Genomic DNA, 24,068 nt, shown 5'->3' with positions numbered 1-24,068 from the left:
GCAGCGCTCCCCTTCCACAGATGCCCTCCCCGGCTGGTCCTCTGCGGCGCCCCTGGTATGCGGGTATTTCGGACCCTATCTGCCTTGAACCTGTTGTCTGTCAGCACCGTGCCAGAACAATGACGCCGGCTCCAATTGTTCTCCTCAGAGGCGATAATGGGACAGGAGGGGCCTGGGGGCAATGGAATCCTGACCTGGAGGTGTAAGACGGGTATAAAAGGGCAAGCCCTTCACTAGCTGCCGATCACTCCCCTCGCCTGTCTGCACAGCTTCAGGTATGTGTGTTTTGTATGTGTGCATGTATGAGTGGTGTTTGGGTCTATGCCTTTATTTGTGTAGTGTTTGTTTTTATATGCCTTTGTCTGTGACTATCTGTGTGGGGGCGTGTATACGTGCCTCTTTCTGATCATGTTTTGTCTGTATCTTTTTGTGAATTATTTTGTCCACTGTCACTGTTAATGTGGGTGTATCTCTGTAGGTGTGTTTATATCAGTCCCTGTGTCGGTCTGGGTCTGTGTGTGATATGTGTGTGCCAGTATGGTATATAGAGTTGGGGTCAATGTACATGTATGTGCTTGTTTGATGTAAGTGTGCCTGTGAGTGTGTGATCTTTGTGTCTCTGCCTGAGGGCGTGACATGTTAGTACGTAAGTGCTTGTCTGGAATCCTGCACCTCTCTATTTAGAGATAGCTAGCTGCACGTGTGTGTGTGTGCGTGCATGTGTGTCTGTTTCACTACATCTACTCATATGTGTTTACATGTCTGTCATGTACGTGTTTGAGTGGCCGTATAGCTCATTATTAGGTGTGTGTGTGGGTGTTGTGCTTGTTTGTGTGAGTGTGCCTTTATGGGTGTGTTCCAGTGTCTTTGTGTAATTGGGGGGGACGTGGGGGACTGGGGAAGAGGGTGCCTCTGTGTGTCAGGTTTTGTGTGTATGATTCTGTGTGCACGTTTATGTATTTGTGCCTATGTTTGTATGTTTCTTGGTGACTGTATGTTTGCCTGTGTCTGAGTATTTCTGGTTGCTTATGTATTTCTGTTCGTGCATCAGCCTCTGATCGTATTTTAGTGGCTTTCTTACTATATCGAACTGTGTCTCTATGTTGGACTATGAGAACACCGTCTGCGCCAGAATCACCAAGCAACTGACTAGAAGACTACACACCATACAGAACTCGGCAGGCAGACTCATCCTCAACCTCCCACACAGAACTCACATCACACCACACCTCAGGGAACTACACTGGTTCCTGATACACCAACACACTCAATTCAAACTCCTCACACACACATTCAAGGAGCTATACAGCTCAGGCCCCACCTACCTGTATAGTCACATCTCCTTTTACCAACCACGCAGACACCTTCACTCTGCAGGACTACTTACACACATGCAGCACATGCACAGAACCAGATCAAGTGGATGAGCATTCTCTGACATCACTCCTAAAGTGTGAAACAGCCTTCCACTCCACTTTAGACCTCCTCCTCTTTTCATAAATTCCACAAGCAGCTGAATACCTGGCTTTTCAATTAACCCTCCTAGCATAGGTAGGGATATGCACACACACACACACACACACACTCTTGCTCAGATCCGTGATACCCTTTTGGGTGACAGTGTACACATAACATATGTATGTATGTACAATGTCTGTATGCCTGTCCTTCTGTGTGTTTATGTTTCATTGTCTATGCCTTTGTTTGTTTAATCTTGTTTATATGTGTTGTCATGTTTTGTGGCTAGGTTTGTGTTTCCTTGTGTCTGCCTGCGTGTGTTTGTACCAGTGTCCTTGTGTGCATGTCTGTATGCCAGAGGGTTCTCCTGTGGGAGTCAAGTTTGGCGATTTTCAGCCAGCGTCTGTGTGTTCACATCTCTATAGTTTAGTGGGTTGTCTGATCATGAAACTACTTTCTCCATAATAGGTGTGTATTTACTTCCTCCCTAGTTAGTGTTCATAGGTGGGGTGTGTATTCTGCTCGCATTGTTCATGTCCTTTCTGAAACCTGTCTGCTGGCCTGTAGTTGTGGGTTATCACCAGGAATGTCAGCCATCTGAAGTACTACTTAATGCAGACAGCAGAGCTACCACTCAACTTTCATAACCAACAACGTTCTTTTTACCCTACTTACACTGACTTTTCCTGAATCATTTGATACATCAGAGCTCTCTCGCATGTCACAGACAGCAGAGCTACCCCTCACTTGCCGTAGGCAGCACAGATATATTTCACTTGCCACAGACAGCAAAGCTATCCCTCACCACTGGCAGACCATTCCTTTGCTCTTCTGATTGATATCTTGCTGAGTGTCAACAGCAGAACCTCTCCTCGCCTGCCTCAGACAGGACAGCAATCTTTCACTTGCCACAGGAAGCAGTACTAACCCTCATTGGGTACAGACAGGAGAGCTGTGCCTTTTCCACTGATCTGTCTCTGGATAGGTGTTTACATGCCTGATTACAGGTCTACCTGTCTGTTCTATCTCTGTCAGTCTGTCTGTCCTCAGGAGACTGAGACATAGAACCCCCAGGACAAGGACTTTTATGCGACTGAGAACTAAGGAACAGAAGCTTTGGGGAAAAAGAACCTGAGAGAATACTCAGGTGGGCAAGGAAAACAAGAGGACAGGAATACACAGAGACAGGCAGATCCTAACAGTGATCACTTCTGGACCAGGAATGGCAGGCTCAACCCAGGAGTGTTCCAACTGCACGGACATAGGGAGGCAAGAGCTCAAAGCGGCATGTTTCAATTAGAACCTAAATTGGGATCAGTATACCTCAGATGAGAAACAGAAGAAAGACTCTGTAGCACACCCACCTAGGTTGGTTGGAATAACACAAGATCCATTGCTCCAATGTGACAATTCTGCAGAACAACTTCTTGAGGATACCCACAGCCTCAAAACCGCTCACTCGCTCCAATGTTATTCGAGAATGAAATCCCTCAGTGCAGCGTCTCCGCTGGATTGACCAAAGCAAAAGCAGAATTGATGTCTGCACAAAGCACCACGAGGCCCAGTCATTAGTGATCACTCGTTCACCATATAAAAATAAACTGTTTAATGGAGAAAACATAATAATATACTTACACTATGGGTCTGACTTTAAGGCTTTCCACCAAAATACTCAGGATTGCAGAGCTGAGGAGGTGCATATTTGTGCCATGACCCCAGTAGTGTAATGTGGCATGTGCCAGTGTCTTCAGCTGTTTTTATGCTACTCTCTGTGATTCAAGAGAACCTCAGGATGTGTAGTGTCTGGGAGTGCATGTGGGCAGAAGTGGGGTTAATGTGGTCTTTGATGTGAATGAGAGACGGAAACATTGAGGTCAGCTGGTATATGCGTATGCTCATGTCCCCCCTCAGGGTCTGTTGTTGTGTGTCACATTTACTAAGTATGCTCATGTCTTCCCTCTGGCTTTGTTCATGATGAGTGTAGTCATGTTGTCACTGAGGGGATGTTACATAGTGTGTGCGCATCCCTTCACTTGTGAACTGCTCTGTTGAGTGTCATATCTCACCATACTTATCCTGTCTTCCCTGCAGGGGTTCCCTGAACATCGCCTCCTCCCTCACCACCTCTTCCTTCTCCGCCTCCTCCCAGGTAAGGTGAGTAAAAGTGTGAGAATTCGTTCAAGTGAGATTTCTTGCATGGTCCTTCTGTGGTTTCAGGGTGTGGATTTGTGGAAGTCAGAGAGCTCTGGTAAATTGGTAGGGAGATTCTGGTTGGCCAAGTGAAGACTGGACAGAATCTCAAGTTGCTGGGGGGATCAGTGCTTACGAGACCCACTTCTTATCTGTTATGGTTCCAGCTTGTGCCTACTAAATGTTTGGATTCCCAGAGGTCTTTCGCTATTGGTACCTGTGAGTGTAATCAATTTTAGCACCTGTTGATCAAAACCACATGGTCATGCTCTTGATTTGCTGGTGCTCGGTGCGACTATCATTTGTGGCGCCCCCACATCCCATGACCACCGTATCAGATTCTCACAGTGCCACCGGGCAAAAGTGCCCCTCATCTCTCCAATCATAAGTTATTGCTAAACACAGTGCCCCCCGGAGATCAGCGTCCCCTCCACAGGTCAGTGCCCAGTGCGGCCGCACCAGTCGCACTGTTCAGGCACACACTGGACTGATCAGAATCTAGAATGAATTATCGGTTCCCCTAGTCTTGTTTTAGATACAATGCCCTACACCTTCGTTCACGAGTAGATTATGCAACTGTTTTGTATAAATATAGTGGAAACTCCAGTGAGCCACAGCGGGGAGCCCTGAGGCATCACACAGTGGGCCGTATTCCCTAGTTCCTATATTCCTGCCAGTTCATTTAGTGCTGTACTGTTCAATAGGAAGGATGTCAACCAAACAGTACAGCTCGCCCGCACACCCGCCATCTTCTGCAGCCCTGCACTTTGTGGTGTTCCTGTGCTGTATAAATGCTAGTACTTCCTCTGGGGCGGCCTTAGCAAGAATTCAAGGGGTGGGCTCGGCCACCTAAAAAGAACATGGAAGCCAGAACTGCTCTAACTTGATGCATGTAGGAGTTCACTTCTCCTTCCTTCTGCCGGGCTCACGCTGCACTGCAGAGGTGTAGATATATTGTGAACTCTCTGCATAACACACTCTCTGATCTTTATGACAACTGCATGATTTCTTTGAGCTTCAATAGGTTAGAATTAGGTTTGTGATTTGAATAATTCTTAGAACACATAGTTCATCATCTTAATACCATATGTGATTCAAGCGAAGTAGCCTGTAGAAGACAGTTTGTAAACCTAGAAGGATGACTGCAGTATAGAGCAGGTCATTCTAAACAAGATGGCTCCAGTGTATAGTTTGTAATCCTAACAAAATCTCTAGTATAGAGTTCGTTTTCACAAACAAGATGGCTCCAGTGTAAAGTTTGTGATCTGACAAAATCACTCTAGTATAGAGTTTGTTTTCACAAACAAGATGACTCCATCACAAATGTCATTTCATAGTCTAACTTCTTGGGTGTAATTTACTTACAATTTGTGCCAGTTGGCATCACAAAAATGATTCAAATTGGCGCAAAATGTTCAGTTAAAATTTACTTTCCAGTTTAAAACTTGTTTCGCACTGGAAAGTCACCTAAAAGTAATGCAAAAAATACTTTGCATCAAGAGGGCGTTCCATGGGTAGTACATGGGCGTTCCCATGCAACCATCCATGATTTATGATGCAAAACCCTATGTAATAATAAAAGAAGACAGGGTTTTGCATAAAAATAACACTGTTTTGACATTGTCGCTATTGAGGAGAAATGGTTTTATTTCTCCAATCGTTTGCGACTTTGCATTTGTGTTGCACTGAGCATCACACATACAGTGTAGGAAGAGTTTAAAAGTTAGTCTAAGCACAGTATTTTGTACTGAAAGGGTACCCTTCCAGTACAAAACCTATGAAAGACATCAAGCACCCACCCTTGTGCTAAGGTGCAAAGGTGTGTGCATGGTGCTTGCAGCCTGGTTGTACACCAACAGTGGGGAGAAAGCAGGACAGCACCGTCTCTGTAGATATGGCGCTGACCAACTTTCTTCCTCCCACGCTACTCAACACAGAAACTTTGGTTTCTGCTCTGCATCGCAAGACGTTTTTGTACATATGCCCCTCTATATCTGATGTTATTCAGTATACCTCTCTGAATATGAAGCTCTTAACCATCGTGGAATGAAGGTGGGATGAAGCCAACTCCTGGCAACAGGTTCCGTCTTGCAGCAACTGACTGCATTGACTCCCTAGCAAAGAACCTTCTGAAATATGAGGACCTACTCAGTGGATCAATATGTCGTCACCTTTGCAAATCTCGAGAGAGTTCATGACACTCCAGGAAATATAGTTCCTCTTGCTTCCCATTGCATGCTGTGTGTAGCTTAGGCAACCCATCCATGAAGCCTCACTCCCAGCAGTGCCCACACTGAGCACGTGCCTCACACATCCTTTGCAGTGGCAGGTTTGACTGCTCTTGAGTTCAGAGGATTTAGTGTCCGTGCTCTCCTAGTTTACACAGGGGAGGACGGACCATGGATCTCACACATACATGCACATACACACAGGGGAGGGCGGACCATGGACCCCACACATATATGCACATACACAGAGGGGTGGGCAGACCATGGATCCCACACATACATGCACATACCTGTAGGAAGAAGTCTACGGAGTTCATGGGATTCATCAGAGCCCATGGAGTCTCAACTTAGTTTAATTTACTTAATCGCGGCCACTCATTACACAATGTCACTAGCCCTAACTATTTAGAAGAGTGGGAAATTGCATAAATGTGAGTTTTAGAAGAGTGAGTAAAGCTTGTCCCTCCTTTCTGACTGCAGCCTCCACCATGGGTGACGCAGAAATGTCTGTGTTTGGCGCTGCAGCCTCCTTCCTCCGCAAGTCGGACAAGGAGCGGCTGGAAATGCAGACGCGACCCTTCGACATGAAGAAGGACGTCTTTGTGCCCGATGAAAAGGATGAGTATGTGAAGGCCAAAATCACCAGCAAGGACAACGACAAGGTCACTGCTGACACCGAAACAGGAAAGGTAAGGACTGAAGAAAGGGGCAAAGCTGAAGCAAGGCAAGGGCATTGCTGAGTAAGTGTCCTGGCAATGGAGGGGCCAGAGATGTAGCTCACATGGTCCAAGCAGATGCTGGACTAAGTGACCTGGCAATGGAGGGACCAGAGATGTAGCTATCATGGTCCAAGCAGATGCTGGAAACTTGGGGCCCAGGGATGTGATCGATCCCAATCGTGGCTGTCCTTTACTACAGAACCAGAGGGCACCTAGGCCCATCTTCCATGCCTGCACCTCCCTGTGGCCTTGTAGGTCACTGGATGGGGTGATTTTGGCCAGGAGATGGCTGTGGTGAGAAGAAAGACTGCAACAAGGTGAAGGTTATGGCAGTGTTTCAGCAGTCTCACTATACATTGGATTCTGGGAATGAGTAAAGGCCTGTACTGAACAGAGCGTTCACAGGCATGCAAGGATGCCCCCTGTGCCCTATACATTTTTTTTATAATTCTCACTCCTATTCTTTTTCTTCACTGCTCTGTGTTTGCCCAACCATCTCTTAAGATATACCTTTGGATCTCTCATTTGACTTCTCTAAATCTCCTCAACCCTTTCCCGGTCTTCCAACTCACTGTTGACCTCTCATTCAACCTGAACTTCTCATCCTCTTCTCTCATTCCCCTTCCCCCATCTCCTACCTCAACCTGGATCTCTCATCCTCGTCTCTCATTCCCCTTTCCCCATCTCCTACCTCACGCTGAACCTCTCATCCTCTTCTCTCATTCCCCTTTCCCATCTCCTACCTCACGCTGGACCTCTCATCCTCTTCTCTCATTCCCCTTTCCCCATCTCCTCCCTCATGGTGGACCTCTCATCCTCTTCTCTCATTCCCCTTTCCCCATCTCCTACCTCATGCTGGACCTCTCATCCTCGTCTCTCATTCCCCTTTCCCCATCTCCTACCTCATGCTGAACCTCTCATCCTCTTCTCTCATTCCCCTTTCCAATCTCCTACCTCACGCTGGACCTCTCATCCTCTTCTCTCATTCCCCTCACTGCTTATTCTCCATCTTTTCCCTCACGCTGAGCCTCTCTTCCTTTTCTCTCAGTCTCCTTTCCTCATTTTCTCCCTTACTAAGGACCTCTTGTGCTCTTCTCTAATTCCCCTTTCTCCCTCTCTTACCTTACTCTGGACCCCTCTTCCTCTTTGCTCATCCCCCTCACTCTTCTCTCTCCCTATGGACCTCCCACCCTTTCTCTGAGTCGCCGTACCATGAACCTCCTGTCTTGTTCTCTCATTCCCTGCCACTGTCGCTTCTACTCATACACTGCGTGTCCGATTGCCGCGTCTCATGCTGGAGCCTTAGTACTGAGTTGCGTTGACTATGAGATTAAAAGTTGCTTTTGAGCCGCCAGGTAGAATACATTTCACAGTCAACACTGTGAGTGAGATGCCCCTGGTGACGCCCCGTGTGAACCCTTCCAAGGAGTGGCACATTTTTGTGGTGGAGATGGGTGGAAACCAGCAGGGATTCTGACTCACTGTGAACCAGAGAAGAGACTCTTCTATCTCCACTGGATATGCAATGTTGTGTCTTTGGGGAACACCTCTATGCAGATGTTTGTGGATGTCATTCCTTGGGATCCCAGTGGAGGTGAAGTGGTCCTCTCTTCCGCAGGGTGCTAGGGCGTAAGCAGGCACCACAGTTAGCGTTTAGGTCCTCTATGTCTAGGGGAAGTGCGGACCTCGGATGCAACAAGGGACATCTGCTGTTGCTTAGCTTGTTTTGGCGTTTCTCACTTCTTTCCATTCCAATAAAATGTTTCTAGTTCGCCTAACTTCAGGCTCACATATCCAGTCACTAAGTAGCTGTGTCCACGGTTTTCAAGACCTGGAGACTTTGAAAGCTGCAAGTCTATAAGTCTATAAGAATGGTGTGTGTGAGAGTAGGGGGATAAACCCCCTCCCTTGAAATACTGGGGGTTTCAAATTAGACGTTTTTGTTTGGAAAGTGTTTGCCCCTTAAAATATCCTTTGTTTTCATTCATTGCTACTGAGTCTTGCCCCAGGGTTAAGGTAGCATTCCGGTACATGGTCTGACAGAATTGTGGCTTTGTCAGGTGGGAAGTCTTTTTCTATGAAACCTGCAGATGTTGTACCATTCCTTTAAGACCCCAGCCTTTGGATAGCACGCTCATGGTTAAGTTTCAGAGCAGTAGGTTAAAGGGTAGTGGTGATACACTAAAGCTGCCAGCGTAAAGATCACACGTGGTCTGGCACCGTTCTCTGCTAATGGCACAAGAAATCTGTGCCACTATAGCCTGAGATTCTGTAATAGCCGTCACTGGTTTTCCTATATTTGCTTTAAGACAATGTCTAACTATGTTAATTAAGTTGCTGTATATTATTTAATAAGTGCCTATGCTTCTTAGCTTATGTTTGATTAGTCTTAATTACAAGCACAACTTACTATCATATTTAAAAAGAGCAATGCATTCTGTGCTGTCAGTGCACAGAACAGAGGTTTATTGTGAGCCAAAATGTTCCACTAGCCTCTTAAGTGGGCATTGAGGCATGTTGGTCATCAAAAGTGGTTTCATACGGTTCTAAGGAGTCTGTGGTCTCTTTCTAAACATGTATATAATGATGGATCTATGTAGGCATGTGATATTTGTATAGCACAAAACTAGATGAAAGCCAATCGAGCTCTGTAAATAGTCGAGGCAACGATACAGTCTCTCTTGTCACCCGCTCTTCACCTGTCTCTCTTCTTACAGACGGTCACAGTGAAGGACAGCCAGGTCATGCAGCAGAACCCCCCCAAGTTCGACAAGATCGAAGACATGGCCATGCTGACCTTTCTCAACGAGCCCGCTGTGCTGTATAACCTCAAAGAGCGCTACGCATCCTGGATGATCTATGTGAGTACCTCAATGTCTCTGCAGCCCCCAACAACCTACCAGACAAAAACTCCACCAGACCAGATTAACCAACAGGCCCATTAGATAGCCCATCCACACCATCCTGCTTGATACCACCTAACCGTGGGGCGAGTGCCTTACCAAAAGGACAATTCTGCCATTTTTTCTAGCGTTGCTTCCCATATAAGAGAAGATACCCCAGCATTGATACAGCACCATTGGAACAGAATGTGATCAAGACTTGCTCATAGTTCCTGTTTTGCATCTGATTTCCTCAAAGGAAACCCCGTTGCAGTCTGGACAATAGCATCTGTCCCAGGGCTGGCAGCTTCAAGGGGAGCACATAATGGGCTGGTTCATGCCTTCCCCTATTTGAGTGGCTTATCATCTGAAGGGTCTGTGCTATTTGTAGTTGAATAAGAAGTCATCTCCAAGGTTGGATCGTACCATCTTTCCTTGGGCAGGTTGGTGATGTCTTTATCAGAAGATGAATTGTCAAAAAGTTTAATTTCCCAAAACAAAGTTTTGGCCAAAGCTACATTATTTGGGTGTGAGGAAGAATGCAGGAAACCGCTGCATAAACAAGCCGAGAAATATGGCTATATCAAAAAATTGATATATTGAGAATCACTCTATCTACCATGAAGGATGACACATAGAAGACACTGAATACAGCAATGCAGGTTAGTGGCTAGGAAGCGACAAATAATACTAACACAGTTGTAGAATAATTACTTCTACATAGAGGTACCAGAGTCCCAGGTTACACATTCACAGAGTCATGAATCCACCAACTGAGTGAGAGGGGAAGAAAGCACTTTCTTGAGGAAAACCCAGGACTCATGAAGCAGAGTGTGCAGAACTGACTGTGAGCCCACTGACCCTCCGGCTTCTCATGTTTGAAGGTACACTCACCCATATCCAGCATCAAAAGAGAGAAAGAGATAGGGTAAAGGTCCTGTAACGAGAGAACGTCATTTCACAAGGGTGTCTCAGGGGTGCCAGTCTGAGTCCCACGCTGCTGGAGTGTGCCATGTTTTTTTTAGGCTATTTGCACAGTTGTCTTTCTTTCCTCTCTCCTAACAGACCTACTCCGGGCTCTTCTGCGTGACTATAAACCCCTACAAGATGCTGCCCGTGTACAACAAGGAGGTGGTCGGTGCCTATAGGGGCAAGAAGCGCTCGGAGGCTCCGCCCCACATCTTCTCCATCTCTGACAATGCCTATCAGTACATGCTGACAGGTAAGGGCCACACCAACTCCAGACCAGACTACCCTTTGTGGAATCCACACCATTGGGGGAGTCCATCTCTGCTTGCTCTTTGTAGGCATTCAAGGCGAGCTTTTCCCCTGCCCATACTCCACCTTGGTCTGGGGGGGAACTGGCCAACCACCAGTGCGGGCTGAGTTTTTCAAATCTCTTAGCGGTGCAGGGAAATAAAACTTCACGGCGATTATTATAGTTTTTAACCCATTACCAGTTGTGTCAGCCTTACAACCCGATGTATCATTTCTGTTCAGTTGCTTACGTCTTCCACATATGCTTTTTCTGTGATGTCTGTCTTCATGCATTAGTCAGGTCCGATGAGTTCTACACAGCATTGCAGGCCAGCCTTCTTGGGTAGTGTTTGGTTTTAAAGACAGAACCCTCACCGCCTCACTTACTGAACAACACCTCGTGCTCCGGGTGACAAGAGGGTGGGGGAAGGAGATTGGAGGGGTGTGATGTGTACAGAGCAGTGGCCATGAGACAAACCGAGCATACACTTACGCCAAATGTTGACTTATGGTCCTTCCTTGATCTCATCGTTTTGTGTTTCATATCATAATACCTCTCCTAAACCTGGTATGAGTAGTGAGGAAACACTTTGAACAAACCTTGTAAATATGGTGATTAAGTGTTAATCCTTGTGTTTTGAAAAAGAAGAGTGGTAGTGTGCAGGATGCTACTTACACTACAGTGCTTCTAGTCTAGTGTGTCATGGTTCATAGCGCGCTCACAATGCACAAGTCGTTGTACCCAGCTGAAACTGCATCCCAACCCTCCCTGATCCCCGAGGAGAGAGACTGTGTACGGTTAGGTGGTTCTACCAGGACGTAGTCTTTTAATTCACACAGTTCCAGGAAGTAATGAAAACTGTAGTTACATACACATTGGTTATGAGAATCAAGAGAGCAAGATAAGGCAAAAAGAGCGAAAACTGCGCAAGACACAACATTGTCTCTTGAACTCTCCATTGCAGTGTAACTTCTCCAGAATGCATTGTACCAGGAGGCCCCTTCTTTCCTTATGCATCCATCACACCCTCCCAAGGACAGCAGAAGGACTACTGGCAAAAGCATACATTTAATGACAACTTCCCCTCTATCTCACAGAGCGATGTAAAATGCCCGCACCTTAAGACCAACACATAATACTGGGGCGCTGCATAGTGCTCCGTCCCTGCTGCGGTACCTGTCACCAGGCGAAAGCCCCCTTAAATCGCCAACTCTAGGCAGCGCAGGGTAGGGCGGAAAGGTCCAGGACCACCAGCAGGTCAGTCCCCTCTCTTGCCAGCTCTGTGCCTCCACAAATCAACACCCAGCCAAGGGGCCAGGCAATCAGTCTAATTTATGGGAGGTCCCCTTTCTTTCCTGCTAGAAACTCCACCTTTCTCCAGGTGTGAATGGATATGTGTCTATTCTGGGATACAGGTGCGTGGTCGAGGAAAGAAGAGTCCAATTCCTCGCTTTGTGATAGCTTAAATGCCTCAGTACTGGGCACTCTTTGATGACATCACAACCTTTGGGGGAGTGACACAAACGATGGACACTTACCCATGGCACAACCAATGACGTCCCTTCTACTATCTGAAGGGTGCGCCTGGCCATGTTGGATCTTATCATTGGTCCTTTCCTAGTGCGATACCTATTGGACACCACCTTGTAGGGAGTCTGATCACAGCACAGACTGCATTAACCATTATCGCCATGGCTTAGCAGTGAAAGAGTTGTGTACATTAAACTCAGTTTTCTATAGGAGTTTACAGTTCTTCGCTCTTTTCTGTAATCTCTCTTTTTCTATTTGCAGACAGAGAAAATCAGTCCATCCTGATCACGTGAGTACTCCCCGCCCATCTGTTTAGCCAATCTTTTCCTTCCCTTAGCTGTCTTTGTTTCCTTCTTCATTGAGAATGAAGGCCCACATGCCTTTTGGTACTGTCTTTTCTCACCTATCTTTCTATGTCTGCTTTCTTGCTAAAATGTAAGTAAATGTTTTTTGCATATAGTTAATTAAAACCATTACAATTTTGTATTAAAAATCATAAAATTTACAAAGAGTATATATTAAAAAGGAAAAAGACAAGAACAGAAGTAGGTATTCATGTTTACAAATTCGACATTAATCAACTGCGAATTGTGTTCAAGTCAGCTATACATTAGTTGCTCCTCCATCAAAGCCATCCTTTATCTTGTAGCTAAAATCATGTGCAAAATAAAAGTGTCTAATAAGTGCTGCTGATCCTCTGCTAAATGGCTAGGATCGAGAGCAAAATGTAATGTGAGCTATATAAAATAACACTAGTAAAATCTGCAATCTATATTATTAGCTGAGATCGCGTGCAAAGTGCAAATGTAAACTAGATATTACGGGATGAGTATCTGGAGCCATGTCCAACATTGCGATATACACCATAAACAAATCACTTAATCAAAGTCAATTTCATAACTAAAATCATGTGCAAAAATGAATGTATGCGTATCACTGTAACAGTGAAACAATGAAGGTGTATAAAATCGGCTTAGCAGCATGGTATGTAACACAATTTGACGCCTAAATGTATTGCCAGCTCACACAGCAGCAACAATTAACAAGAATTTAGAACTTTGAAAACATTCTGAACAACTATGTAGTCCAGCAACAGGCAGCCATCTTCCTTCTTTTATTGCTGCTGCTCACCAGATAAGTAGCCTCTACATTCCTCTGAAATTATCTCTGTTTTCTACTATTACCATAATGTATATATATATATATATATATATATATATATATATATATATATATATATATGTATACTGTTTCAACACTGTATACTTGTATGTAATCCTTTGAACTTTATTATTATTAATGCCAGCATGATGCTAACCTTTTAACCCTAGGTGTTTCCACTTTTCGTTTTACCTACCCTTTTCACATTCTTCCCCACTGCCAGGGTTTGTTTCACTTTAGCGCTTTTATTACGCTTCTCCTACCGGAGACTTATTTCTTGTCTCATAAATGTATTAATTTCTCTATTCCTACCCGTCACCGCAAACCGGCCCAGATTCAAAAGATGGGCCGGGGCCTCACTTATACTCGCACGGCCCCGTCGCGCTATGTTCACTGCCTCAATGCCTGATGCGGCCCCGCGTGCTCTCTTCTTTCTTCACTCCCGATAACGCGACTGGATCTAACCAGCCGGCGAATACTTAGGCCTCATTATGTTATTTAAATTAAAATAACATTACCTCGAAGCCGCCTTCTCTTCTCGCCACTTATATCTCCCGGTGCTGTCTGAAAGCATAACGCAACGGCATCGGAACCTCCTGCCCTCACAGAACGAGGAAGTGAAGCCTAGATTTCACCATTAGAGGAAAGACCCTTCCTCCAGATAACAAGCACCTCACAAGTACTTTTTTGAAGCTCTTAACGACAGTTTCAACAAAAGAGAGCATCGACAGAACATCGTTTATCCTGAGCTGCCCCCTGCTGGCCCATCATTTAATTTAATACTCATAAATAGGCAATTACCCAATTAATATAGCTAATCCAAAAAACAACAAAAATGTCTGAACAACAGCTAGATTCATTAGTTGAAGGCAAACTAGAGGAATTAGTAAATAGGGCTTTAGGAAGGTTGATGGGGTTGTTGGATGACATGATCAATAAAAAATTAGAAATCCTTTCAAATAACCAGGTAGGTGACCAACCTGGATGCTCTTCCTGGCCTGAAAAATCTCAGAAAAAAAGACCATCAGGTGCCTGCCCCATAAAAAAACTAAAAAATCTAAAGAGGTTATTGAGGGTCTACCGCATGACGCCGGTAATGGAGTCAGTGTGTTTGACACTGTGGATGGGCGTGAAAGAGGCCCGGTTGTCCCTATATCCATCGAGTCCGACAACGACGAAACATATGAGCCAGAACTAGAACTTTCCTGCTCATCAGAGTTCGACTCTGATTACGAAGACTCAACCACCACTAAAAAAGGGACATCTGATGAGGCATCAAAGGCTTCTGGGTCTAAGATGGGGATTCTTGACCCACTTGGGGACATCATGTTTGACCCCCTCATGATAAAACATCCCCTATCACCTGAATGGACCCCCTCACAGCATGTGGCTGATTATATTACCTTCTAGTTGAGAAGGGAGATCCCTAGGGAAGTAAGATCTCGATTACGATCCGAGTGCCCCCGACCATCCCTCCCTGATAAAATAACATTGACACCTGAACTCGACCCAAAGGTCGTGTCCTTCATCAACAAGGGAGGAAAAGATCCTAGAAGAGGCCTAGACAGAGGTTTAAAGTCCTACCAGGACAGACTCCTTGACATTACTGGCCCCCTTACTAAAATCTTCGAGATGGCAGAGACAGCTTACCTGAGCAATTCTCAGGTCGACCCAAAAGAACTGCGAGAGTGGGCACAGAGAGCTGTTTGCCTCCTTGGCAACGCGAACACGGCTCTCTCCAACAAGAGAAGAACCTCTTAAAACTGCACCCCAAGTAATTGAACTCGCCAATAAAGAAGGGGCACCTTCTTCCCAGGGCCAACTTTTTGGCGACGACTTCATAAAAGAGATGGCGAAATACATAAGGATCTTCAGCTCCATACAGAAGTCCCAAAAGGAGATAAGAAAAGTGTTTCATGATAGAGTTTTTGGAAGGGCCGGGTGAACAAGGGGTCGGTTCCCTGGCCGGGGTACACCTTCCTCAAACTCTTCATGGCAAAAGGCAATTGGTCCTTCCAACAAACCTATGGTTCCTACTCCAACTTCTATCCCCAAAGACAGAGAGGCCGCTTCCGGAATACCAGAGGCGATAGAAGACACAAAAACTTCTCACAAGGTACGTCACACGAAAAACCCTTCAGATTCCCCTATAAAGGTGGGAGGGAGACTAGCCCAGTTCTGTAGAAACTGGAACTTAGTGACACAAGATCCTTGGGTGCTACAAATGGTCATGGGATACAGAATAGAGTTCACAGACATACCCTTTCAAGACAAAACCTCAAGGGAAATCACTTTTTCAAAAGAACACTCAAAATTGGTAACAAAGGAGGTACAAGACCTATTGACCAAAGGTGCCATCAGAGAGGCAACCGATTCAGGGGTTGGTTTTTATCAGAAACATCTTTCTGGTGGAGAAAAAGTACAAAGAGATGAGACCAGTCATAAACCTCAAAGACTTAAACGAATGGGTGGTCTATCGACACTTCAAAATGGAGGTAATATACCTACTAAGAGACATCCTAAGGAAGAGGGACTGGCTAACAAGACTAGATCTCAAGGACGCCTATCTTACTAGCCCCATCTGGCCCCCACACCAAAAATAACTCCGCTTAACATGGCTAAACAAAGTTTGGAAGTTCTCCAGTCTCCCGTTCGGATTATCCTTAGCACCCTGGAAGCACCAGGTACAAAGGTACTCTGGCCGGTAGCAGCCTGGCTCAGGGCAAAAAGCAGAAGGTTAATAATATACCTAGACGACATCCTAATAATGGGTCTGTCCAAGGACGTTGTATCCCTGCATACTCAGTGGGCAATAGAGATCTTAGAAAAATTATGATTTGTAATAAATCTAAAAAAGTCATGCCTAACTCCAGCACAAGACACTCAGTTCCTGGGGTTTATCGTAGACACTCTTCATACAGAACTACGCTTACCCAAGGACAAGCTAAAAAGTTATGCAAGGAAATAAAAAAGGTTTTATCAGAAACAGTTATTACATTAAAGAGTTTAGCGAGAATCCTGGGTCTCCTATCTTCAACCATCCAAGCAATATTCCCGGGCCCACTCTATTATCAAGCCCTGCAAAGACTAAAATAGAGATGCCTTCGTATAAATCACTCATACTCTCAAACCTTGTGCCAAGATCAGGACTCAAGGGAGGAATTAGAATGGTGGCTCAAGAACGCACAAGCCTGGAACGGGAGGGCAAGCTTCGGGGAGGAACCCGAAATGGTGATAGATTCGGACATAAGCCTGGAGGGTTGGGGAGAGAAATGCAGAAGTTCTTCCACAGGGGGACGTCAGTGGCATAACAAAGGCCCCCGCATCCCCCGCAGTGCGGTGGGGCCCCGAGCTCCAAGGGGCCCCCTGAGCACAGTACACTGTCCTGCGAGCTCCTGAGTAAGTCCAGAAGGGGGCCCCTCCTTGCACTTTGCAGGACGTTGGTCACTCAAAGAGAGGAAGATGCACATCAACTGTCTAGAACTCTTAGCGGGCTCCTTTGCAGTCCACAGTTTAACTCAAGAAAGGATGAAATGTTGTATAATGCTTCGTATGGACAGCATTTCAGCAGTCCAATATGTGAGCAAGATGGGAGGACAACATTCCAGAGACCTAGCGAACCCAGCGAAGGACTTCTGGGGTTATTGTTTGAGCAAGGGAATTTCAATTGTAGCACAACACATTCCTGGTTTGAGCAGGGGAAAGTCTACTGACATTTCCAGGATTATGGGGAACCAGGCTTGGGATCTCCAAAGTGGAGTTACCACTGCTACTGTTTCCTTGAATCTGCGTGTTTGCAGGAGGAATCTGGGTAGCAAGGCAAATGGCAGGAAGGAATATGGCCTTAAACCTCTCCAGTCCTGTAGGAAGGCATCTACCCCAGCAGCTTGAGGGTCTGGTTTCCAGCTGAAAAAATGCGTCAGTTGAGCATTCAATCTGTCTGCAAAAAGATCTATGTTGAAGGGCCCCCATATGTGTTGGATATGTAGGAAAATCTCCCTGTTCAGTCTCCAGTTGCAGGAGTCTCTGAAGTTCCTGGAGAACCAGTCTGCTACTCCATTGCTCAGACCAGGAATATGTTGTGCTACAACTGAAATTCCTTTGCTCAAACAATAATCCCCAAATTCCTTCGCAAGGTCTGCTAGGTTTTTGGAATGAGGCCCTCCCATCTTGCTCACATATTGAACTGCTGAAATGTTGTCCATGCGAAGCATTACACAGCATTTCATCCTTTCTTGACTGAAACTGCGGACTGCAAAGGAGCCCGCTAAGAGTTCCAGGCAGTTGATGTGCATGTTCCTCTCTTTGTCTGACCAACGTCCCCCTGTGGAAAAACTTCTGAATTTTGCTCCCCAACCCTCTAGGCTTGCGTCTGAATCTATCACCATTTTGGGTTTCTCCCTGAAGATTGCTCTCCCGTTCCATGCTTGAGTTGACTGGGGTTGAGTGCTTGCAATGTTCAACACTCCGTCCATCATTTCCTTTCGTTTTTGCTTTGTTCGCCATAAGTTGGCAGGGTATGCTCAGACGTGAGTCCCTTGCTCACTTTGCCACTGGATTCAAGCAAGCCTGGCTGAAGACGGCTGAAATGCCAGAAACCTTTCCTAGGAAGCTTGTTTCCGGTCCAGGGAAGACATGGCTTGGCAGTTCGGGCTGGACTGTTCCCATGAGAGGCAGGGTCAGACTGATTTGCATATGGCCATGTCTGAACTGGGGTGGCAGAGTGGGCTAAAGAACGGTGATGGATTAAACCCAGATTAGTTGACTGGGGGTGAGTGCTTGCAATGTTCAACACTCCGTCCATCATTTCCTTCCGTTTTTGCTTTGTTCGCCATAAGTTGGCAGGGCATGCTCAGACGTGAGTCCCTTGCTCACTTTGCCACTGGATTCAAGCAAGCCTGGCTGAAGACGGCTGAAATGCCAGAAACCGGTCCTAGGAAGCTTGTTTCCGGTCCAGGAAAGACATGGCTTGGCAGCTTGGGCTGGACTGTTCCCATGAGGCACAGTGTCAGACTGATTTGCATATGGCCATGTCTGAACTGGGGTGGCAGAGTGGGCTAAAGAACGGTGATGGATTAAACCCATATCAGTTGACTGGGGGTGAGTGCTTGCAATGTTCAACACTCCGTCCATCATTTCCTTTGGTTTTTGCTTTGTTCGCCATAAGTTGGCAGGGTATGCTCAGACGTGAGTCCCTTGCTCACTTTGCCACTGGATTCAAGCAAGCCTGGCTGAAGGCTGCTGAAATGCCAGAAACCGGTCCTAGGAAGCTTGTTTCCGGTCCAGGGAAGACATGGCTTGGCAGTTCGGGCTGGACTGTTCCCATGAGGCACAGGGTCAGACTGATTTGCATGTGGCCATGTCTGAACTGGGGTGGCAGAGTGGGCTAAAGAACGGTGATGGATTAAACCCAGATCAGTTGACTGGGGGTGAGTGCTTGCAATGTTCAACACTCCGTCCATCATTTCCTTTGGTTTTTGCTTTGAGCGTTCTTGAGCCATCATTCTAGTTCCTCCCTTGACTCCTGATCTAGAGGCAAAATTTGAGAGTATGAATGATTTGTGTGAAGTCATCTCTTTTTTAGTCTTTGGAGGGCTCGATAGTAGAGTGGGCCCGGGAATATGGCTTGAATGGTTGAGGATAGGAGGCCTGGGATTCTCGCTAAGCTCTTTAGTGTAATAGTCTTCTCTAGTAAGAGCTTCTTTATTTCTTTCAGTAACTTTTTTAGTTTGTCTTTGGGTAAGCGTAGCTCTGTGTGGAGGGTGTCTACGATGAACCCCAGGAACTGAATGTCCTGTGCTGGGGTTAGGCATGACTTTTTTAGGTTTACTACAAATCCTAGTTTCTCTAATATCTCTATTGGCCACTGGGTATGCAGGGATACAATGTCTTTGGACTGATACATTATTAGGATGTCGTCTAGGTATATTATTAACCTTACACTTTTTGCCCTGAGCCAGGCTGCTACCGGCCGGAGTACCTTTGTGAAGCACCAGGGTGCTGAGGATAGTCCGAACGGGAGACTGAAGAGCTCCCAGATCTTGTTTAGCCATGTAAAGCGAAGGTATTTTTGTTGTGGAGGCCAAATGGAGATAGTAAGGTAGGCGTCTTTGAGATCTAATCTTGTTAACCAATCCCTTTTCCTTAAGATGTCACTTAAGAGGTATATACCCTCCATTTTGAAGTGACGGTAGACCACCCATTCATTCAAATCTTTGAGGTTTATTACTGGCCTCATCTCTTTGTTCTTTTTCTCCACCAAAAAATGTTGCTGATAAAGCCAACCCCTGAATCGGTTGCCTCTTTGATGGCACCTTTGGCCAATAGGTCTTGAACCTTCTTTGTCACCAATTTTGAGTGGTCTTGGGAGAAGTTCATTTCCCTTGGAATTTTGTCTTGAGAGGGTGTGTCTATGAATTCTATTCGGTATCCCCTGACCGTTTGTAGCACCCAAGGGTCTTGTGTCACTAAGTTCCAGTTTCCACAGAACTGGGCTAGCCTTCCTCCCACCTTTGAAGGGGAATCTGAAGGGTCTTTCATGTGACGTACCTGATGAGAATTTTTCTGTCTTCTATAGCCTCTGGTATTCCGGAAACGGCCTCTCTGCCTGTTGAAAGGCCCTATTGCCTCGTGCCATGTAGGATCTAGAGGAAGGTGTACTTCGGCCGGGGAACCATCCCTTTGTTCGGCCGTCCCTTGTAAAAACTCTATCATGGAACACCTTTCTTATTTCCTTTTGGGACTTCTGTATGGAGCTGAAGATACCCACGTACTTCTCCATCTCTTTAATGAAATCATCGCCAAAAAGTAGGCCCAGGGAAGAAGGTCCCCCTTCTTTGTTGGTGAGCTCAATGAGTTTGGGGTCAAGCTTCAAGAGGATACTCTTCCTTGTTTTGTTCGAAAAAGCCGTATTTGCATAGCCAAGGAGGCAAACAGCTCTCTGCACCCACTCTCGTAGTTCTTTGGGGTCAACCTGAGAGTCGTTCAGGTAAGTTGTCTCGGCCAACTGGAAGATTTTTGTAAGGGGGCCAGTAATATCCAGGAGTCTATCCTGGCAAGACTTCAAGCCTCTGTCTAGGCCTCTTCTGGGGTCTTTTCCCCCCTTGTTGATAAATGAGACGACCTTTGAGTCGAGTTTGGGCGTCATGGAAATCTTATCGGGGAGGGATGGCCGGGAAAATTCTGATCGTAAACGAGATCTAACATCCTTGGGGATCTCCTTTCTCAACCAGAAGGTAATATAATCGGCCACATGCTGGGAGGGGGTCCATTCAGGTGACAGGGGATGTTTTATCAGGAGGGGATCAAACATGTTGTCCCCGAGTGGGTCAAGAATCCCCATCTTTGACCCAGAGGCCTTTGATGCCTCATCAGATGTCCCTTTTTTGGTCGTGGGCGAGTTCTTGTAGTCAGAGTCGAACTCTGAAAAGCAGGACAATTCTAGTTCCGGCTTGTATGTCTGGTCGTCGTCAGACTCGCTGGATATAGGGAAACCGGGCCTCTTTCATGCCCATCCACAGTGTCGAGCACACTGAGTCCATCACCGGCTTCATCCGGTAAGCCCTCAATGACCCCTTTAGATTTTTTATGAGGGTAGTCACCTGATGGCCTTTTTTTGTGAGATTTATCAGGCCAGTAAGAGCATCCAGGTTGGTCTGTTGGTTGATTATTGGAAAGAACTTCTAATTTTGTATTGATGGTGTCATCTAGCGACCCCATCAATTTCCCTAAAGCCCTATGTACCAATTCCTCTAACTTCCCCTCAACTAAGGAGTCTAATTGTTCAGACATTCTTTTTTTTCGTTTTAAATAACTGTATTAGTTAAAACTAACTATATATAAGTAGTAATAATTATATAATGGAGCTATTTAATAGGATAGTCTAATTTGTGGGATTAGATTAAATATTGGCTCAGCAAGGGGTAGCTGGAGTAAAACGACGCTCTCCTTCGAGTTGCAACTGTCATTTGTGTGTAGAATGCACAATATCCTGACGTGCCTAATGTTTAAGCAGGGGCCTTTCCTCTAAATTGTGAAGTCGAGGCTTCACTTCCTTATTTGATCTTTGACGATTGAAAAAGCTGCCGGTGCGGTCGCGTTGGGAGTTGCGGCCAAACCGGGGAAGGAATCAGTATTAAATTGGCCCGAGGAGTAGTCGTACTTGAGGTAAGCGATTTATTTTGGGAGTTGGCTCCCATACGCGACGGCAGGCTCTAACGTGAGTCGTGTTGTTGAAAGGGTAGGGGCCGCGGGCCGCGCTGATACGAGCGAGGCCCCGGCGCTTCTTTTGAATCTATGTCGGCATGAAGGGCAGGTTAAAGAGAAAGGCAGGGCGTGCGGGGCCGCGCTGGTGTGAGCGAGGCCCCAACGCGTCTTTTGAAAATTGGGCTAATTAGCGCAATCAATTATTGGCAGACTCGAGTGACGAGACAGACTGGGGTAATTACTGCATTCAATTAAGGGCAGACTCGCTTGACAAGCGGAGAGGAGGGGCAGCTAAAGCTTAGGGAGTAAGGAGAGGAAAAGGATGTTAATAGCATAAATGGCTTGTACTCGGTAAATTAGCATCTCAGAGGCATGCAGTCAGCATAGCATATCGTAAATGATCTAATAAGGTCTAAGTAGACATGTAATCAATAATATCACACATTAAAAGCAGATATAAAGGTAGAATGAGAGGAGAGTGAAAAGATTACTTATCTTGTGAGCAGCAGCAATAAAAGAAGGAAGATGGCTGCCTGTTGCTGGACTACATAGATGTTCAGAATGTGCTCAAAGTTCTAAATTCTTGTTAATTGTTGCTGCTGTGTGAGTGGGCAATAAAAGGATATTGCATAATATTGGCCTCCGTGTCGTGCCATAAAATCACTATGTGTGGTGTTGTCACCTTGAAATATGTGGAGTGATATGTTTCATGGTTAAAATCAAATAAACACTGTTGAATCCAGTGATATGCTTCGTAGTTAAAATCAAGTAAACAATGTGTGTATTCTGTGTCCTTCTGTATCCGCCATTGTGCACTTAAAGGCACTAATATGAACGTTATTTATTTGATTTTAGTAATAATGTGCACATTTTTTGCAAGAATCTGGCGGCCCTACATGAGGTCTGTAACGAATAGCTATTTAGCAGTAACATTACAGCCGGCCGACATGATCTGATTTGGAGAGTACGGATTACGTGAAGCAAGGAATACCGTCTCAAATTGTTTACAACTGGGCAAATACACAGTAGATGAAAAATAGTCTCTTCAGCCTGGCCACACAGTCTGCAAAGCATGGTTGGCCATGTTTCTTTCCTTGTTGGGATCTGATCTTTTGAACTAAAGGCTCCCAACAGGATCAAAAGTACCAATTGCTGGATTGATGGGGTTATATGATAGACAAGGAACGGTTGTAGTGATTGAATCTCATAGGAGGATAGAACCATCCAGGCATGTTTTTTCTTTTCAAGGGCAGCTTTGTCCATCAACCAAGCTTTTTGTTTTGCAGCGTTGTTGGCAATTTTTTTGAATGCAGTGAAACTGTAGTTGGTGTTCCAGGCATCATTCATATTGAGCGTTGTTAAAGCTTGTTCAAGTATTGTAGGCCAGTCTTTTTTCCTTTTGCTTGATTCTTCATTTCAGTCCAGCAATGCCCAAGCAGAGATTCCTCTTGTGCTGCTTTTAGTTTCCAACACATTTTTATTATTGCTGCTTGCCTAACCGGATGTTGGTTTAATAACCCAAATTCCAAGCGCACTTGTGCTTGAGATGCAAACTGCGGGATCCGAAAGATTTGTTTAAATAGGCCTGATTGTTGGAGATTCAGAAAGTTTGCTTCTTGACCTTTGAATAATTCAGAGCCATAAGTGAGGGTTGGCAGAAACTTAGCGGCAATAACTTTTAGAAGATGGGAATTTGATGGACACTTTAATTTTGATTTTAACATGTTTAAGGCGAAATGTAATTTATTTGCTTGAGCTTTTCTATTTGTTAGGTGATCTTTAAGTGTGAACCTTAAATCAACCACTACTCCCAGATATTTATAGGAGGCGCTCTGCTCTATGATGTTTCCTGCTGCATACCACTTGTATTTATTTCTGTCTGGCCCAGTGTTTGCTGAAAAACAGATGACCTTTGTTTTGTTATAGTTGATAGACAAACCGAGCTCCTTTGTGTATTCCAGCAGCTTTGTAATCAGGCACTGTAGGACCACTGGAGTCTGGCTACATCGAATAATATCGTCTGCATACTGCATACTTCTTACTTTAACGTGTGCAATCTTTGGAGGGTCACTTTGGACTTCTGATAGCCTCTTGTCTAGGTCAGCGGTGAAGATGTTAAAAAGACTAGGAGCCAGCACACATCCTTGCTTTAAGCCGATGTGCATTGGAATCTTTGCTGTGATTCTTTCACCGTTGCCTGGTTTTATCTGGACCCAGGTGGATGTAGACAGATTTACAATGGCCCTTAGTAGCAGAGGTGGAATACCCCAATTTGTCATCTTTTGCCACAAGAGGTCTCTCGGTACCATGTCGAAAGCTGCTTTTAGATCGACAAAGCAGGTGTACAATTTGATTTTTGCTTTGCTTTTTCGACAAAAAGGTTCAAGGCCAGAAGGTTACACATCGTACTTGTGCCTGGTCTAAAGCCTGTCTGGGT

General features: G+C 45.5%; 1 protein-coding gene across 2 annotated transcripts in view; it reads left to right on the top strand.

Moving 5' to 3' along the window:
• Window positions 1-203: 203 nt before the first annotated feature.
• LOC146809618 (myosin-7) overlaps window positions 204-24,068 on the top strand; it is a 94,814-nt gene continuing 70,949 nt past the window's right edge. The window contains exons 1-6 of one of the 2 annotated variants that reach the window (XM_085616464.1): window positions 204-275; window positions 3,550-3,612; window positions 6,357-6,565; window positions 9,313-9,456; window positions 10,543-10,699; window positions 12,527-12,554. In XM_085616464.1, coding sequence (XP_085472590.1) covers window positions 6,365-6,565; window positions 9,313-9,456; window positions 10,543-10,699; window positions 12,527-12,554 — 530 coding nt within the window. In that variant the 5' untranslated portion in view covers window positions 204-275; window positions 3,550-3,612; window positions 6,357-6,364. The remainder of the gene's footprint in view (window positions 276-3,549; window positions 3,613-6,356; window positions 6,566-9,312; window positions 9,457-10,542; window positions 10,700-12,526; window positions 12,555-24,068) is intronic. The other variant, XM_085616465.1, reaches the window with a different exon arrangement.

The sequence above is a fragment of the Triturus cristatus genome, chromosome 7, assembly GCF_964204655.1.
Source record: "Triturus cristatus chromosome 7, aTriCri1.1, whole genome shotgun sequence".
NCBI lineage: Eukaryota > Metazoa > Chordata > Amphibia > Caudata > Salamandridae > Triturus > Triturus cristatus.
Note: the sequence above shows the minus strand (reverse complement) of the source record. Positions and strands in the feature narration are given on the sequence as shown.